At 52.3% G+C, this 17,699-nt stretch overlaps 3 protein-coding genes across 3 annotated transcripts; 1 reads left to right on the forward strand and 2 right to left on the reverse strand.

Annotated features, from left to right (window-relative positions):
• Positions 1-1,327: 1,327 nt before the first annotated feature.
• B0H65DRAFT_530381 (ankyrin repeat-containing domain protein) lies at positions 1,328-4,132 on the reverse strand (the record flags this gene model as incomplete). Its single annotated transcript, XM_062828926.1, has 3 exons — positions 1,328-1,793; positions 2,427-2,671; positions 3,887-4,132. Coding segments are annotated over 3 exons (957 nt in total), but the record flags the coding sequence as incomplete, so codon positions are not given.
• Positions 4,133-9,636: 5,504 nt separating this feature from the next.
• Positions 9,637-13,665, forward strand: B0H65DRAFT_474613 (uncharacterized protein). The gene is made up of 6 exons (XM_062827251.1): positions 9,637-11,197; positions 11,317-11,527; positions 11,630-11,933; positions 11,991-12,020; positions 12,112-12,263; positions 12,327-13,665. The coding sequence occupies exons 1-6, from the start codon at positions 9,748-9,750 to the stop codon at positions 13,414-13,416; spliced, it is 3,237 nt and encodes a 1,078-aa protein (XP_062678119.1). The 5' UTR covers positions 9,637-9,747; the 3' UTR covers positions 13,417-13,665.
• A 2,237-nt stretch (positions 13,666-15,902) lies between these two features.
• On the reverse strand, positions 15,903-16,937 carry B0H65DRAFT_282210 (uncharacterized protein). The gene has a single exon (XM_062822895.1). The coding sequence runs from the start codon at positions 16,703-16,705 to the stop codon at positions 16,088-16,090; it is 618 nt and encodes a 205-aa protein (XP_062678120.1). The 5' UTR covers positions 16,706-16,937; the 3' UTR covers positions 15,903-16,087.
• Positions 16,938-17,699: the final 762 nt, after the last annotated feature.

Genomic DNA, 17,699 nt, shown 5'->3' on the forward strand with positions numbered 1-17,699 from the left:
TCGAGATCCTTCTGTCCACAAAACCAAGTTACCCTTCAAGAAATGGCAGTCTACCCAAGAAATAACCAACTTACATCATGTCCATATCCACAGTACACCATCCACACAGTACTGTGTCGTGTCCTCAGCTTTCACTTCGTCCATGTCTTCCTCCCTTGCCTTAGATTCCACGTCATTCAATCATCTTTCCCTTATCTCAGGTGTCGCGTTATTCGGGTGCTCCTCCTCCGCCTCAAATTTCACGTGGCCGTGATCCGGTTCTTCTTCCTCTTCCTCAGAATCGACATCCTCCTCCCTGTCCACATCACTCGCATCATCCTCGTCTACCGCGGGTTCCAGATACTCCAAGTCCTTGTCCGTCAGCGGGGCGTACTTAAACGGCCATGATCTGGACCCCTTTTCCTTCCCAAAGTTGACTTTGACTCTGGCATTGCAGTCCGAAGCAATCTGCAGTGAGACAGCCGGGTACAGCTGCCCGAAAACCCCATAGAACCAGTAACCAGTCCACCCATCTTTGTTCCTGAACCTCGCCCTTTGACGGGACGGGTCAATCAGCACGCCGACTGTGTCCCCTTCATTGTATGGCTTTTGCTTCTGGTCATAAACGTGTTTGTTCCCACTGTATACAAACCCGTCATCGCTGTGGTAGCCCCAGGATGCTCTTTCCCAGCCAACAAGCTCGTCGAGTGAGGCCTGCTCGGTTTGAAAGCCGACAGCGACGCAACTTACAGTGGGGTGGGCGAATGTTAGCAGGTCGGTAAGTCCGAAGGGGTAGAGTTGGTGTAGGTGAAGTGGTGAAGGCCGGCAAGGTTACCTTAGGAATAACTTACTTGAAGAATTCATCACTATCAGGTAGCTCGAGGACTTCCAACTCGAAGTACACAGGCCCTTGGTTGACTGGTATCGGGTGGTTGGCGCGTACTGCTCCCACAACCAACACTGGTCGTGAATCTACTGCAATTGCTGAATGTCCAAGTTTTGTTAGTAAAAGCAGGTTGAATCCGCCCATGGGGTCCAAACAACGAGAAAAAGTTAATCCAATTTCGGGCATCATACCGGTAAAAGACACCTCCATTTCATCCTCGGAAACATGATAGTTCTCATTCCTGTCATTTTCACTCCATTTAGTGGCAACCTTCTTTTGTATCCCAACCTGAACTTTGCCTTCCACAGCCAGGAGCTTCTGAAAAATGCCGCCCTCGTCGCTGCCAAACAAAATGGCAATGTCCAGTGCCGTGTATCCGCTGTTGTCGCGGATGGTAAGGTCAAGATCGTGGCCTTTCTCGACCTCGGCAAGGATTGCGTCCAAACGTGACTCCAGTCCTGTCTTCACTGCTGCGAGAAGAGCTTCGGACAACTGCCGAGGCCGCTCCTTTAACGGAATGGCGTTCAAAAGAGTTGAGAAGCATGCCAGCCACCCCGTTGTCTTTTCCTCCGAGTCATGCTCAACATCAGTACCGTCACGTAGGAGAGAATAATACAACGGGGTGTGTCCAAGTTTATCACGGGTGAGCGGATGTGCTCCAGCTGCCAGGAGTCCTTCAACGGCAGTGGGTGGTACGTCACACGACGCGGCATAATGTAAGGCTGTCCGGCCGAAGATGTTGACCGTTCTCGGGCTCCTCGTCTTCGATATCAATGTCTCCAAATGAGTCGGTGGTGACCGGTATTGAAGCAGAGGATGGGCCAGGTGACAGCAAATGTACATCATGAGTGGTGTGAAGCCGTTCGAGTCCTGAGCGTCGACATCCGCCCCTCTCTGCAGAAGAAGCTTCATCGTCATCTCAAAGTATCTGAGAGAAGTATGGAGCCGCACTCGCATAAGAATGTGTAGCGGGGTTCCCAAGAAGGGGGTAAGTATATCTGCAGCCGCGCCGCTGTTGAGGAGCAGCTTCAATACTTCGATTGACCTCCACCAAATCGCGGCGTTAAGGGGCAATCCGTTCAAAGCGTCTAGTCTAGACGGTCTCAAGCTGTCATCGTAGGGTTGGCCTTCCCTCCGTTGATCGCCGGTGGACTGAAGTGGACAGTCTGATCTTCCTCCGTGGATATTGGGGTCTCCTCCATACTTCAGAAGCAACCGGGTGCCTTCCAGAGGCCGCCCGTTTTTGTGCTCGTAGACGAGGATTGTGTAAAGCGGAGTATACCCATCCGCTTCTTGGAGGTTTGGGTTCGCGCCTGCTCGCAACAACATGCGAATGATATCAACTAGTCCATCTTCAGCTGCCAAGATCAGTGGTGTCGCCCTGCGGTCATCGGAGACCCTCTTATCCACGTCGGGCCTTATGAGATGCTTGGGGTCGGGAAACTTGTCGGTTTTGCGTGGCGCCCTCCGACGAACATCATGACGCCGTTTCTCAACATCATCGGCACCTCTTCGGGGATCCTCGTTATCAGCCCAAGGCTCTAATAGGAGGTCCACCAACTTAGTATCTTGCCGGTGTATTGCAATGTGCAGAGAAGCTCGGCCCTCCCAGTCAACCGCATTCGGATCACCCCCGTGGCGAAGCAAAAGGTAGAGTACTTCCGGTTTTCCATGTTGCATGGCGACGTGCACGGGAGTCTGCAGAGGTAGTCTTTCCATGTTGGCACTGGCCCCGTGTTGCAACAGCAGCTCAACAACATCAGTGATACCTCGTTCAACCGCAACGTGAAGCGGTGGCGCGCGTCCCTGCCAGCCTGTGACCCCTGTACTGGCCGAAATGCCGCTGGCAAGTAGGAGGCGGACCCGCTTCAGTCTGTGTTCCTGGTCATCCTCCCTCTCTATAGCCAGACGGTGAATTCTTTCGGAAAACGACGTGGAAAAGTAGATATTTGTCGGTTGCCATTTCAACACTTCCTCAAGGCAGGAAAAATTGCTTTCTTCAACCGCCGTCTCGAAAATCGTACCCCAAGCTCCCGACATACTGAAATGGGAGAACACCTCGCGGAACAGCTCACGAAGACAGGCTACGTGACCCCTTCTTACAGCTCGGATGAACAGTATGACAAGTTCAGCTTTGAGTGTGTTCCAACTCTGGTCAACCACATATTTGGCACCCTTCAAAACTTCGAGTAGGTATCTCAGAGTGTCGAGAGAGGCGGAATACAATGCGCCCCTCACAGCTTGTATCCAATTCCGCATGCCCTCCTCAGTGGCAAAATCGTAACCGACTGATTTGTCACGGCTTAAAAGGTAGTCAAGCATGCTGAGATTCCCAGCCCACAATGCGGTCTCAAAGTAGTCTTCTGGACAGGGCGCGTCCATCTTCTCCCATAGCCAGACCACCATTTCATCGTCGAACTTCTCAATTGCGAGGTGGATTCCTTGTCGGATACGCTCATTCAATGCTTTCTTGCGGTGTTTTATCTCAGTCGAATCTATCTCGGCTGAGATTGACTTCAGTTCCGTTTTAACAAACAGCCGGACTACCTCGTAGTAGTCTTTCATGCATGCAAGGCTAAAGCAATCCCTAGCCCAGAGACCCATAGCCCAACGTATGGAATTCTCTGACTCCAGGAGAACCCTCTGGATGATTGCCAGGTTCCCAGAATTTGTGACATCAGCCGAGATATCGGCAGCGGGTAGAGGCTCTGGGTAGCTGAGGAGGATCCTCTCAATGATTGCCAGGTTCCTAGAATTTTTGATATCGGCCAAAATGTCGGTAGCGGGTAAAGGTAATCTCGATGATCCTTCGTGGTAGAGGAGAATCTTCTTAATAGTTGCCAGGTTCTCCTCATCTGTGACATGAGCCAAAATTTCGCCAGCGGCTTTAGGTAATCTGGCAGGAGGGGAGAGACTGATTAACTCCTTCTCGTCATCCTTGAAGAGTATGTCGAATGCGGCCAATGAACCTATCCGACATGCTAGTCTGAAGGGGGTGAGGTCCTCCTTTGCTGATTTCACCAGTCGGGCAGTGTTGAAGTCGTCCCCTCGAAGCTTCTCCATGACCGCCAAAGTATCGTAATCGCCTATCTGGGACGCGAGGTGCAATGCGGTATTTCCTTCGCTGTCCACACTCAGTATGCTGGAGCCACGTGTGATCAACAGTTCAACTGTCGATGTATGGCCACCCGAAGCTGCCAGAAGAAGAGGGTTTCGTCCCCCTCCACTTTCGACCGTGTTGAGGTATTTTGCCCAAGAATTCCCCATGCGGTCCAAGAGAAGTCCAACACACTCGGTACTTCCATGCGCTGCTGCCTCGCATAGTACAGGGACAAGGTCAACATCTGAGGATGCAATGGCCAAGATATCTTTCAAGGCCTGGGATCCAGGAGATCTTGCCGAAGCTCTGAGCGCATGTCCAAGTCTTTCTGGTTGCAATTGCCTCCCCTCACTTTCCAAAATCATCTGTATGATTCTACTCAGGCCAAGACGGATGGCCAGCAGGAGTGGGTCGTTCGTAACCATGTCGCCTTTCTCCTTCTTCACCTCCTTCTCACCCTCAGCAACACCGTTCCCTTCCGCCTTCGCCTTGGTCTTCTTGGCTAAGTTGGCCCAGTACTTATCCACCCACAAGCTGAAAGCGCGTGAGTATAGCGGCGATGTGAAAAAGGAAAATACTTGTCGGTCAAGTTCCTCGTTGGGTGGTTGGGTCAGGATATAATGGCGCACCCAGTAACGCTGCGAATAGTCCAAAAACGCAAAGGCTCTATTGACAGGCCTAGGTGCTGGAATGGCGCCCGGGTTGTGGTGGGAACAAAGAGTCAGATAATGTAAACATTGTCTTGAGATCGATAGATGATGGTCTGACAGCAACAGTGCTCCGTGTTCAGATTGCTCCAAGTATTCACGCAGTGTGGAATAGACCAGGCCAACCCGATGGTTGCTATCAATTGCAATGAGTCGCCCCAAGGCGCCTTCCAGATCTCTCGCAAGATTAGAAGAGACCTTCATGGCAAGGGAGTCGAGTGCCTGATCACTGGGTGTACCATGGTCAAGGGTCAATTCCTGGAGCGCCACCACGACCGCAAGCTCTGGAACTGTAAGTGGGCGAACAGCGTAAGATACCCAGCTGAGAATTGTTCTGGTTGACGCAGTGTCGCGTATTCCATTAATCATGGCGTGAAGTGTCTCCTCGGGAGAAGTAAAGGGCTTGGATAGCCAAAATTGTATGGCCTCCTCTGTGGCGGGCGTGGTGCTTTGTTCAAGTATGCTGAGATTGAGAAAGGCTGTAAGCTGTGTGGCTTCTTCCCCGTCAATCTTTTCCAGAATGTCCAGCTTGGAATCCTGCCAAGCAGGTGCTTGACGAAGAATGGTAGACAGTTTCTTTTCAACGACCTCGGAGACGATGTCTCTACAATCGGCGTTACTGAGGTCAAACTGCCAGCACTGGACATCGTGTGGTAGAACCAGGCGCTCACAACTTGTTATCAGAATTTTCAGTGATTTGGAGATCAGCAAGTTGCACGCAACAAGGAGTGCGCTCAATTTGTGAGCAACATGTTGCAAATGTTGATCGACGCCATGTATGATCAGAAAGACCCGGCGATCTTCAATGGATTGTAGAAGAGTGCTGAGTAGGCCCCATAACAGGCCGCATGGAAGGTATGGCATGTCCGAGCACGAGATCCGTTGAATGAGTGCCTCAATATTTCGACAACTGTTAGGCCTTAAGACAAGTATCTGTCGGATGAGAGAGTAGAGCAGTGAGCGTTCGGTATTTTGTCTAACGTCACAAGGGTTGATGTCATAACTCAGGATGAGCGTAGCCGCTTTATCTGTACGTTGTTTTGTTCGCAGTCTGGCGATAATGTAAGATGATAGGTGTTTGGACGCGAACCCCTGGTTGTCGGTCATCAACAGAACCTCTGATTTATGGGATAACATCCAGTAGGCGATATCGTCCCATCTCATATCTAGCCAGTACTTGGGGATTGTGAGAAGCGGGCATACTGGTACCAACCAGCCCATAGGTGCTTCGGGAAGGGCAATAATCTCCTGGAACTCCCACAATGGCTTCCGCGTGACTGATTCGTAATCTAGGTGAGCAAATGAAGAATAGAGGTATCTCACGTTGATTAGCAATGGACTGCCTCCGGTACTTACCCATTAGTTCATCCCTATAACAGTTATGAAGAAGCCTCTCAACGCTATACAAGATGTCGAGATACTGAGGGAAATCATCATGAAAGTCCCAAAGCGTGCGTGAAGTTGTATTGGGCTCCTCCAAACCCAGTGAGCAAGACCGTCCAAGCTTTGGTCGAGTTCGGCCGTATGAAGAACACGTAGACAGGTGACTTACAGAGTCTTGGGTGTGGTGGTAATGAATTTTGAAAGCCTGTGCGATGTTGGCAAACTCGAACTCGATTTGACACAAGGCAGTGGGCAACCCATTGAAAATTCCGGGGATGTCCAGAAAATCCAGCTTTTCATTTCCGAGAATCCTGACCAGATGGGGCGTCCACTGGTGGTACTCGTAGTACTCTGGCGAGTCGAAGAAATGCTTGACGCCTAGTTAGCAACCAACTCAGCCTAAAGATGTTTCAAGACGTACCACCGCTACTGCCCAAAGTGCCAGCCACTGGGAGGAAGGTTGTTGGAGAGCCAGGAGGAGGATCTGCACACGTATAGTCATGTTGTAAGTATTGATGTTTGATATTATGTATCCGGCGGTCACAGTACCTTTTTGACCAATGCCGCCCCTGTACTATGAGCAAGGAAGACCACCTGAACATGAAGGGTCAGCGGTGTCCATGGCAAGCTGTTGAATCAGCTCGAACTAACGCTCACCGTCGTTGGAGCTCCCACGAAGCTATTCAGCTGGTCGATGATGTCTTGAGCATGGTTGGGAAAGTACGCATGATTGACATGGGAGGAATGCGTGCTATCGGCGAGGAAGTCAAACACTCTAACCCCAGCTTCTGGCCACAATTCGGAGATGATTCCGGTTCGGATGTTGTTCGCGTTGGCATTCGAGTCATCATCGCCACGTGCGAGATCTTCGAGTCCATTGATCAAAACGAATCTGGGTGCAATGCATGTTAGTGAATGGGCCCATCTCGCAGGAACTTGACATCTGGATTACTGAGGGGGAAGATGGTCATCAAGAGACTACATTTTGACCTACAAGTGCTTCATAACGCAAGAGGACTCATACACATGGATAGGTGGGATAGTTGATGGCGTGGCTTGCGGAATACAACCGGGAGGAGGCTCAAACAACGTCGAGAGTTCAAGAGTAAAACGGTGTGTAAAGGCCAGGAAAAGCGGGAGTTTCAGAGATGCACGTTGTGTAGAGTCCTGGGTTGCCGACTTGATGATGGCTCGAGCGAGTCTTTGTTGATGGAAGACAGTGTCACGGTAATGATGAAGACTTGTGGTGTCATGCGAGTTGCAGTCACTTCGCACCTGCTCGTGTCGTGGGGGGCTGTTTCATGATACAATGAGGAATGAATGATGCGTCTTGGAGTCTTGAGCTGTGGCGGGAAGGGGCAGAGGGGAACGGCCTGGTGCACCCAGGTAGGTACCTCGGGAGCACATCATGCGGCAGGGAGCTCCAATGTGCAGCTTTGGGCATGGATACATATGTCTCAATGCATGATTGATACCTGAATTTTCGAGGTTGTACCATACCCAAGGCATGTGTCAATACAGTACACGTCACCAACTACCTCAACTTCCACCTAGAGACGAGCGAAAGCAACAAGCAAAAACAATAAGAAGTGGGAGGAGGCTCAGCGCCGGCCCCGCATCGCTTGCACTGGAGGTGACGAGATCACTGGCTGCTTATCTTACTCTTCCTGAATCCTGGTTGGTCATCCGGGATACAGCTTCCGCCAATCTGGCCGCATTTGCAGCTCTCGATGCTGCTTCTGCCGCTTCGGTTGCTGCCTCCATTGCTTTGGCCGCAGCCCGGGCTGCCGCTGCTGCCGCCTCTGCTGCTTCTTGGGCTGTCAGAATCACCATGGAGAGCATTGACATTGGCTCGTCTTTGTCGGTGGCATCCTCCAACGACATATTGGGCATCTCCTCTGACACGACCGTCTCGTTGGGCGTTTTTCCCAACTGCGAGTCATCCTCTGACATGGCGATGGCTGAGTCTGTTCGGTCCAAGGGCACAACACCAGGCTGCGAAGCCTGCGATAAGCTGACCTTGCAGTATCTTCCAATGTTCCCCACAAGTCTTTCCATGTGCTCCAGATCCTCTGGTCGGATTCCCGTAGCCTGATTGTTCTGTAGTGGAGGTCCTGAAGGATAGACGGTGATGGGGTCAATGACCTTATCGACGTCGGACCAGCGATCGGATACGCGGAGTATCTTCGAGTTCTTGTCCACCTCACTTTTGACGCTCAGCTGGCAGGTGAACGGATCGTTGCTGCGTCCATGTCGTTTCAGCAATATGGCGGTTTGCAGAAATGTCGGAATCCCGTCCCGGGCCTTGGGGTTTTCCATCATTGACCATTGCAGGGCGTTCCGTCTATTCGGATTAGCGCGACACCCGCCGTACAGTCGCTCTCCGGTGAGTGTTGCCTTGTACTCTGTAAACTTTTCTTCCACAAACTCCCAGCTCCCACCCGCCTCGGCACTGGCTAAGCCCCCAATGCCAACGTTGGCTCCGATCTGTCCCCCATAGGTGGTAATTCGCCGATGGATGGTCTTGTTCAAGTAGTACACCCTTTCGGGTGCTATACAGACAACCTCGGGGTCATTTCCTTGCTCGTCTTCGAACTTCACATCCACCTCGACAGATTTGTATCGACGTGAGTGGTGCTTGCTTTTGAACTCAAATTCAAGGATGATGAGCGTCGCTGGGTAGGCACGGTAGGCACCTTTATTGGGGTGTAGCATGGTTCCATGGTGAACCTCGATCAGCTCGGCACTGTAACTGAGCTTGGATGAGCGGTTCAGGGTGTGGGCTAGGGATGTCCTGAATGTGTGTCCTTCCGTGTTGCGTGTGTGATAGGAAGTTTGGTCGCCTTCATCCGAGAAGACATCTTCGTGGAGATCGCGTGTTATTTTGTACGTGGATTCCATGTTTGACGGTCGGACAAACACCTGAAAGCGCTGGGTGGGGGTTCTCAATTAAAGTGAGGAAGTAGGTCGACACAACAGTCATATAGCGATGGCCATGAAATGTCAGGATCACAGAAGACATAACAGCTTTATACCTAACCGCGTACTCTTTCCGTTCCCGCCTAAAGTGGCTGAGCGTGTAGCATGAGCAATCCCTCTCACCGAAACCATTGTCGGAGGCGTCAAGTTGCAGAAAGGCACTGCTATCATGGACCATATTGATACGAGCTAACAATGGCAGGTCCAAATGTTGAACTTCTCTGCTCGCACAAGTACAAGTTCAACGATATCTGCCCTTGAGACACGCTGCAGAAGCGAAACAAGCGAAGGCAATATCAGCCCCTACATGTAGCGCTTCAGGTACATTGAAGAACCTCCAAGTACCTAGGTATACAATACAGCCGTGGTAAGTGCACAAGTATCGTATGGCGCCTTCTTTGAAATAAGACTGAGATACCGCCCCCAGTATTGAGGCCCAATATGGGCTGCATCAGGTCGCTTGACGCCACGACGCACAAGGTCTTGAGCTGACAATACCGTCTTGGCACAACCTTGCAGCGTATCAAAGCTAAGCCGTCAGAAGCCGTCACATTAACATGGATCCGGGACGCATCTTCTGCTCAAGGTTCGACCTCCTTCACATTCTTCCCCTTGGTTCTGTTTGCCCAGATAAGCTCACATCGCACTCTCTTAGAGCGCACTCTCAAACTTGCTTGCTCTCCCTTCTATCCTAGTTTCACTTGTCAGGAATCATGGGTCACGCTGGGCCAAGGGCAGTACAGGGAAAAAGGAAGAAAGACAATGGAGACCAAAAGCATGACTCGACAAAACCCCAGAAAAAGCAGACGACAATCGAAGAAATCCTCAAGGATGCCAAGAAGGTGAACTTCAACGATGGACCAGCCTGTGAGAAGTTCAGGGCCACATACCTCAACCGGCTCTCGAAACGGCCAAATTCACAAGGGTCACATCCCTCCAGATCCTCAAGAACTCCCATCTCAGCTTCCAACCAAGCAGACGAGATTCTCCATGTCGTGGCACGAAAGCCAAACGATGAGTTTGCGGAGCTCGAAAGCTTCACCAGGTGGGCCGTCAAGAACTACTCCAACCTACTCGAGTTTAAGTCATCATATGGAGTCACACCACTTCACTTGGCCATAGAAAACGATAGCCACGTCTTTGTTGAGGTGGTTCTCTTGGCCCTCTGTGAGTCGGACAAGATGCGGGTCAAAGAGCTTCTGCAGGAAGCATGCCATTTGGACAATAACTGCCTGCAGAAAGCAATTCATCACTCGAGCCCTCTTACGGAGTCAATCATTAGCATTCTCGCGGACGAGTCCGGACACGGAGACGCAGAATTTACCACGACTGACAATTCGGACTCTGAGAGCGGTGCTGAGGTTCCAATCACCCAACCCTTGCCCCAGGAATACCGAAACGTGTTCACCAGCAAGTCTTGCAACAAACACCAAGGTCAGGGCGGGTGGACGGCACTGCACTTCGCAGTCCGGTATGAGGATGGGGATGGCGACAGCGACCAAGACAGCGCAAGTGACAGTGAGGAAGATGCATCATGCTTCCCTTGTATAAGCGAGACCTATGTGATCTTCGACTCCGATCCATCAGGCCCGGGGTCATCAACTCGGACATATGAGACGTCTACCCGCGTCCATGAACAACGTGAACAGGACGAGAAGTACCAGTGGCAGCGCACATATAACCAGCTGAGGGTTGTCCAACAACTGATTGAGGCCAACCCCATGGTTCTTCTGTACAAGGATGATAAGGGTCATACACCGTTCCAGCTACGGCTTTCACAGATAGAGGATCGTGATTCGGAGGCCATCATTGATGTTGATGATGATCAGTCACTGCACAACGATTCTGAAGAAGAATATACAGCTACCATCAGCAGTTGGCAGACCCGCACAAGTTATCTGGGGGGTCAAAGGCAACAAGATCAACATAACTCGGGGGCGAGCACTACCATTGCCCCGCTTGCGCCGACTCAAAGTCAGGAGAGCCAAAACTTCCAAGCAGATGCAGACACTCTTGCAACTGAGGATCAGCAGCTGAAGAGAAAACACCAGGTCGAAGTGCAAATCATCAACGAAGACAAGATTCTCAGTTACATCCGCGAGTACGTCATCGACAAGTTTGATCGGAGAACTGCTATGCAAGCACTCTACAAGCCTGGATTTGGTATGTATTTCTACCCTTTGAGTTGGGAATGGGCGGTCCTCGACCGCTGAGAGTGGTGAAATTTGGACAGGAAGGTCTAGTAGTCCTGATCCCCAGAAAACGCTGACATGTGCATGAAGAACGAACCATTGAGTTCGATCTTTCGGGCCTGCCTTATACGTCCATCAACGCAAACTTTCTCGAGGGTCTTGGAAATGTCTTGCACTTCGAAGGATTGCTCAAATATGTTGCTCTACCGCGACTAATGGTCGAAGACGATCCGGTTAAAGAAGACAGCGGCACCAACATGGAGGCTATCATCAAACGGCGACTTGAACAAGGGGGCAGAAGGTAAGTTCTAAATCACATCACTCAAAGGAGTCCGACGCACCCATAACCAGAAAGGGAAGGCCAGCTAAGCAAGAATGCGCATTGGTCACGGACCTGGAGCAGGTATAAGGGCAAAGGTCTCCAGCACATGACGACCATCTTCAACTGGCTCAAGTTGGAAAACGTTAGAACGGTTCTTAGAGTGACGGTGATCGACGACACAGAGCCCTCGCATTCGGACGAGGCTATCGAGGCCTGCATGAAGGGGCTCAATGTCCGGATATGGAATTGGCGGAAGATGGACATCTGCTCAGACGTCATTTTGTGCTCGGCACCAAAAGTAACGGATGTTACGCTGTATTCTTCGGGGAATAACGCGGTACTTGTTGGCTGGTCGAGTTTAATTGGCCTGCCTCAACTCAAGAGCGTAAGTGAGAAATGGTGAGGATACGGCGAGTAAAATCAACTGACGGCTTGGTTTTAGCTGAGAAAGGTCCGCATATATGTCCGAGAGGTAAGCCCTTATCTTTTTCCGTTTGACCTTTGGCATTGTCACTCACGTAGTTGCCTGAAATTCTTGCAACAGCCCACTAAGCCGCCTCTAGGGACTGGAGTCATCTGCGAGATTCGAGCAGTACAAGAAGAAGTTTGTGGAAGAGATTGCCATTTTCAGGCCCGACATCAAGGTGTCTTGGGGCAATGACATTCCCAGTCGCCATTCCCTCTTCGTCGGTCACAGCTCCGACAAACTTATCAGGTCAGCCACCGACTTGCAGCTCAATCTTCATTCGGATAGCTAACCACAACACACCTTCTGCAGGGAGTCAAAGTGGATGAGAACGATGAAGCAATTTGCCGACTTCCTTCGTTCCACGATTGACGCAAGAGGCGTGTCAGCGGCGCCACTGGTCAAGATTGCCATCATTGACGACGGCATCGACAGCACCCTTGGCGTCTTCTCGGGCCGGATCCAGACCGGCCAGTCCTTCTACAAACCCGGTTCCGGCCGCGGTCACGGTTCCTACTACGTCCCTACCGGTCCCCACGGCACCCTCATGGCGCAACTCATCTGCGAGATCTGCCCTGTCGTCAAGCTGTACATCGCCCAGCTGGAACCGGCTCCCAGACACGACGGACGCCGCGGGTTTACCCACCACAGCGCCATTGAAGCGATCAACTGGGCGGTCAGCCAGGGCGTTGACATCATCTCCATGAGCTGGAGCATCGACCCTGAGAAGAACACGATTCAGCCGCTGGAGGACGCGCTGCAGGAGGCAGCAAGACGAAAGATTGTCATGTTTTGCTCTAGCATTGACGAGGGCCCTATGGTTGACGACCATACCTACCCAGGGAGGATTGCGGCCTGCATCAAGATCGGGGCATCGGCGGGTGATGGTGCGAAGCTGTCGTGGGTATCGGCTAACAGGAGCAACTTTCTCTTGCCGGGGGACGAGACTGTGCACGTCGGTCGCCACCACAGCGGACACAGTACATCTGGTGGGGGTGGTGGTGGTGGTAGGCATGGATACGGAAACGAGTTGCCGACCGCGGGGAGCTCGATATCGACCGCGCTGGCGGCCGGGCTGGCGGGGGTACTGATCTATTGCGACCGATTGACTCAGTTGTCTGTCGATGATTCTGATGAATACGATGGACCTATTGACTTCCGGGCCTCTGGAAAGATGAAGGCGGCCTTTGAGGCCATGTCGTCGGAGACGGAAGACAAAAAGTTCTTGCAGGTGTGGAAGTACGTGCCCTTGCAATTGGACGCCTCCAAGATCCCTGGGGTCGGCAACAGGACTTCCAGGCCGGCGCCGAGACCGTTGAAATGGAACTATGGTTCGCATCCGGAAGCGACTGAGGAAACGAAGAAGAAGCTTATTGCCTTCCTGTCTTCCCTCGGCAAGTGAGAGCGCCTCTACCAAAAAGAGATATCGGTGCGGAACCACCCAGGGCCGATGGCAGTAATCGCTCGCATTTAAAACACAGGGAAGGTCTCTGCTTTTCCAGTGAGTGGCGTCGTTCTACCCGGGCTGACGGTGGTAGTGTAACTATTAAGCCCAAATTTAGTCATAACGAGAATTAGGTTAAGAAGTGATTTTTGCTGTGCAAGTCTGGTTTCGGTTTTGACAGGACATTGGTCAACTGAGATGCCCAACTATTTTGTATACTACCATATAAGAGACTGAAATGTTAGCAGACTAACACGGCTAGTCCTTGAACGGAGCCTGTTGCATCGTTGAATTGACATAGGGGGTTACATGTAAATTACACGTACGAATATTTCGTCAAGCCTGTACCTAGACTGCTCTTTCGGCTGTGTTCATCGTGATTGCTCTCAGGTCTTTTGCTAGTGAAAAAAAAAAAAAAAACCGATTTTCCTTGTCGTATTCGTTCTCATCGCATCACTTTCCTCAATGTACAGGTCTTGGTCTATTATACGGACCCAACTGGAATTATCATTTGAAAATTACGAGATACGTGGAGGCGTTTCGACGAGACCATGCACGGAATCACGATCAGATCGGCATCTTCGCAAAACCGTTACGTTCAAAGTTCATCAGTTATGTAAAGTGTCATCAAGTCATATACCCAAAACTAATCATCCACATCATAACAAACGAGGGTATATCCACCGCGCGACTCGGTTCCTTCATCACGCATATCATCATCATCCGCATCCCCACATTCCCATAACCAAAAAAAAAAACATTTTCTCCCCAACCCAACTCAATAAGGAAAACCCCCAAAGATAAACATTCTAAACCCTCTCCACCTCCTTCCTCTGCGCCTTCCCAGCCGCAGCCGCAGCCGCAGCCTCTTCTCCCCCCTCACTTCCACTTCCACTTCCACTCCCCGCCCCATCCCCTCCATGTCCATACCCACCCCCCCTCCTTTTGGCATGCTTATCACCTCCAGTCCTTGAGCAAATCATCGCAATCTCCGAACATAGCTTCTTCCACGGGGATGGAAGGAACGAGCCCGGTGATCTTGGAAATCAGAACATTGCGGGCATCAGCTGCGCTGCAACTTTGCAAGAGCGATCTAGTACAGACTGTACAGGTAGGCACCGCCAGGCGGTACCGCAAACAGTGGATGGTTTTGGGTAATATGGAAATAGCGACAAACCCAACCGGAGCGGCATCGTGGCCGTGGGTGGTCATGGCGGCTCCCGGGTCGGGTCGGCAGTAGATGTTAAAGTGAATATCAGCCCGAGTCGGCCGACGATGCGGTTGATCGTTGGTGTCATCCAGGTCTGGTCGGCACTCTGGTGACGCTGCGCGCATCCCGTCGCGTACACGTTGCTGTACATAGGTAGGTACCTAGGTAGAGCTCCGTCCTCGGCCTGACACCGACGGAACGGCAGCACGCAGCAGCAACCGCGACGCACCAGTGCAGCCGGCATCGGCAGGTACAGCCCAGCGCAAGGGCGACTCGTCCGACAGTGACGGGTGACGGGTGACGGGTGCAGTGAACCAGTTGCGACTGCCGTATGACATGGGCCGATGGTCGAGTGTGTTTCGGCTGTTTTTGAGCGCCGCACGTCCGGGCCGATTGACGGGTTTGCGCCGACGGCGTCATTCCTCTGTCATGATATCGGGCCCGAACACACGTTTGCCCGCCGAGAAATGACCGGACCGCACAATCGGCACAACCAGCGTGCCAAGAAATGCGACGGTGGGTTCATGATGACGGCGGCGGCGCCGATGCAAAAAAGTGGAGATTTCCAAGGTAGGCGGTCGGACGGGACGCTCCGTCCAATTTCGACTGGACCCGGGATATCCGGCTTACGGCGGGGCGAGATAAGAAGTTGAACGTCGGAAACCTCAAGTGCTAGGAGAGTCCGATAGCCCTGAGTTGGCCGCCACGCCGCGTACGTCGACACGTCCTCAACGATCCCTCGGACACCGGTCCGCATTGCGGGTTACACCGGGTGATCGGTTGAGACTGACCTTGACATTTGATGGATGATGAAAAGACATGTTATTTAGCCTGAGAGCTGCAGCTCATACATATACCTCTAGACATACCGTACCGTGCTTGTCTATTTTCGTGATGACGGTATGGAAGATGGAAATCTCGGACATGACCGCCCCGCGCCCGCCCGTACATTTCCAGCAAGAATGCGGAGTGTACAAAATACACCGGCGACGGGAAGCTGATGTGCGGGCGGGCGGCACGGAGGAGAAATGCGAATGAAATGGACACCTGGAACATACCGAAATTGCAGTCCTCACACCCGACCTTGCGAGATTCGGCTATTGGGTCCACAAGTTTTGATGATGATTTGTTCCGGTGCGCGCGCCGGCGTACAATTTCTCGTGTTGCAGGAATTGCATGTGGTCCGCGAGCGAGTCCGCGACACCGTGGGCGGAACGTGTCCGAATGGAGCCACTTTTCTAAGTAGGGGAAAGGGCCGGGCCGACGACTGAGGGCGGCTCCCGAGAGATGTTGCACCCTTCAGCTTTTTGGATCCCGTTTCTTTTGCATTTCGGATCACGATGATGACGAAAGATGTGATGTCGCAGGACGCCCGCATCATTCGACACAACACACACTGAATCCCAAACTTGGCGGGCGTCACGCCGGACGGAGAGCTGGCTGGATGACAATGACGGATGATTGATGACTGATGAGATGCACTGATGAGAACCTATTAATTGGGGGACTCGGGAACCTCAGCTTGGCTTGGAGCTCGGACCTCCTTGATTCGGAGAAATGTGGGACCATACGGACTCCGAGTTCTTGCCTGCCAGTGGCAACCGGCTGGCAGAGCGGGCGGCAGGCAGTCTTGGCAAATCTGTCGCGGACGAAGAGGTGGAGAACACACGGGTCACGGGTCTCGGGTCGACGTGCTGCCTCCGATTGGAATCTCATCAAATGTCTCCCCGTTCGTTGGCTGGACTGTCGGGGTGTCAAGTTTCGGAAGTTCCAAACGCAGGTCCCGTCCCGTGCTGGTGGGCCCACACTCCCTGTTCCCTGTTCCGCGTTCTCCAGAAAGACGGGAGTCCAGCTCGTTCCGAGTTGTTGAATGACAGAAGAAAGGGGGCGGGGTCCTTGGAGGAATGTGGAAGGCGACCACTCACCGTACAGAGCGCAGAGCACACCTCGTATGCGACCAAGATGTGATCCGGTAGGTTGCGCGACAGTTCTCTCGGTGTTAGAAAAAAGGCACCGGAGCGGCGCGGGCGCAGCCATATCTCAAACACGAGCCGTTGCCTGGTTCGGTCTTGGTTGAAGCCGATAAGGGGCTTGGCTTGCGATGCGATGGGCAAAGGAGACAGTATCGGAACGACACAGGCGTCGCGCCAGCTGGGCATTCAGTTCACCCAATGTCCTAAAATTGGACTGGAAATTAGCATCACCGCTGCTGAGAACGGACGAGCCGGAGTGAGGGGAAGAAGGGGGGATTGGGGATTGGAGTAGAAGGAAGGGAAGGGGGACGGCGGGATCAGTACGTGTGTCTCTGATCAGTCCTCCCGAATGCAACGCCGGAAGCCAAGGAAAAAGGGGCCGGGGTGGGTTCTCCATCATCCATCCATCCATCCAGCTTCCAGGGCCGGCCAGTTTCCAGGCAAGTTGCCCGGGGCGTCACAGGCTCACAGCCGTCATCCTGCCCTGCTTGGCGCCGTGTTCTAGCTTGCATCAGGCTGTATCCGTCGAAACCAACAAGGCGATGATCTCGGTCATCATGTGAACCTTTGGCGACGAGGTACCGTAAAGGCGTAAACAGGGCAATTTCACAAGAATGCGACGACAAGCCACAACTTCGTCATGGCGCCGAGTCTTCTTCTTGTATGATCCAGGGCACTTTCACTTTGGACCTCTCGATCGCCAGGCCCCCTGAAATCCCGTTGCGCCCGGTGTGTGCTTGTACCTCCATGCAAGCCTGGCCCCGACCGGTGAATGTAACCGACCTCCGACGGAGAAGGGAGAAGGCGCTGATGAGCTGACTGGGCGCTGGGTGCTGGGCTGGCTGGGCTGACTCTGAGTGCTGTGCCATGCTTTTTGTGTGGAGGAAAGAAAGCCGTTTTATAGAAGACGCCTGTTTGGTTTTGTTACAAAGCTTGCAACTCTATTCCTTCTTTGCAGTGTATTTGGCATTTGCTCTCCGGATCATCTGAAAAAGAACGTCATGGTTCGGAATGACCTATGAAAAGTGGAGTGTGAGATTGGAAGCCGGGTCTTTGAC

This window comes from Neurospora tetraspora (genome assembly GCF_033439725.1).
Source record: "Neurospora tetraspora strain CBS 560.94 chromosome Unknown B0H65scaffold_7, whole genome shotgun sequence".
In the NCBI taxonomy this organism is placed as follows: domain Eukaryota; kingdom Fungi; phylum Ascomycota; class Sordariomycetes; order Sordariales; family Sordariaceae; genus Neurospora; species Neurospora tetraspora.

Excerpts from the sequence above, each read along its gene's own strand:
- B0H65DRAFT_474613 (XM_062827251.1), top strand. The coding sequence starts at position 9,748 with ATGGGTCACGCTGGGCCAAGGGCAGTACAGGGAAAAAGGAAGAAAGAC. Across the intron at positions 11,934-11,990 it reads GCCTGCCTCAACTCAAGAGC|CTGAGAAAGGTCCGCATATA; the intron begins GTAAGTGAGAAA and ends GCTTGGTTTTAG. Across the intron at positions 12,021-12,111 it reads TCCGCATATATGTCCGAGAG|GGACTGGAGTCATCTGCGAG; the intron begins GTAAGCCCTTAT and ends AGCCGCCTCTAG.
- B0H65DRAFT_282210 (XM_062822895.1), bottom strand. The coding sequence starts at position 16,705 with ATGGCTGCGCCCGCGCCGCTCCGGTGCCTTTTTTCTAACACCGAGAGA.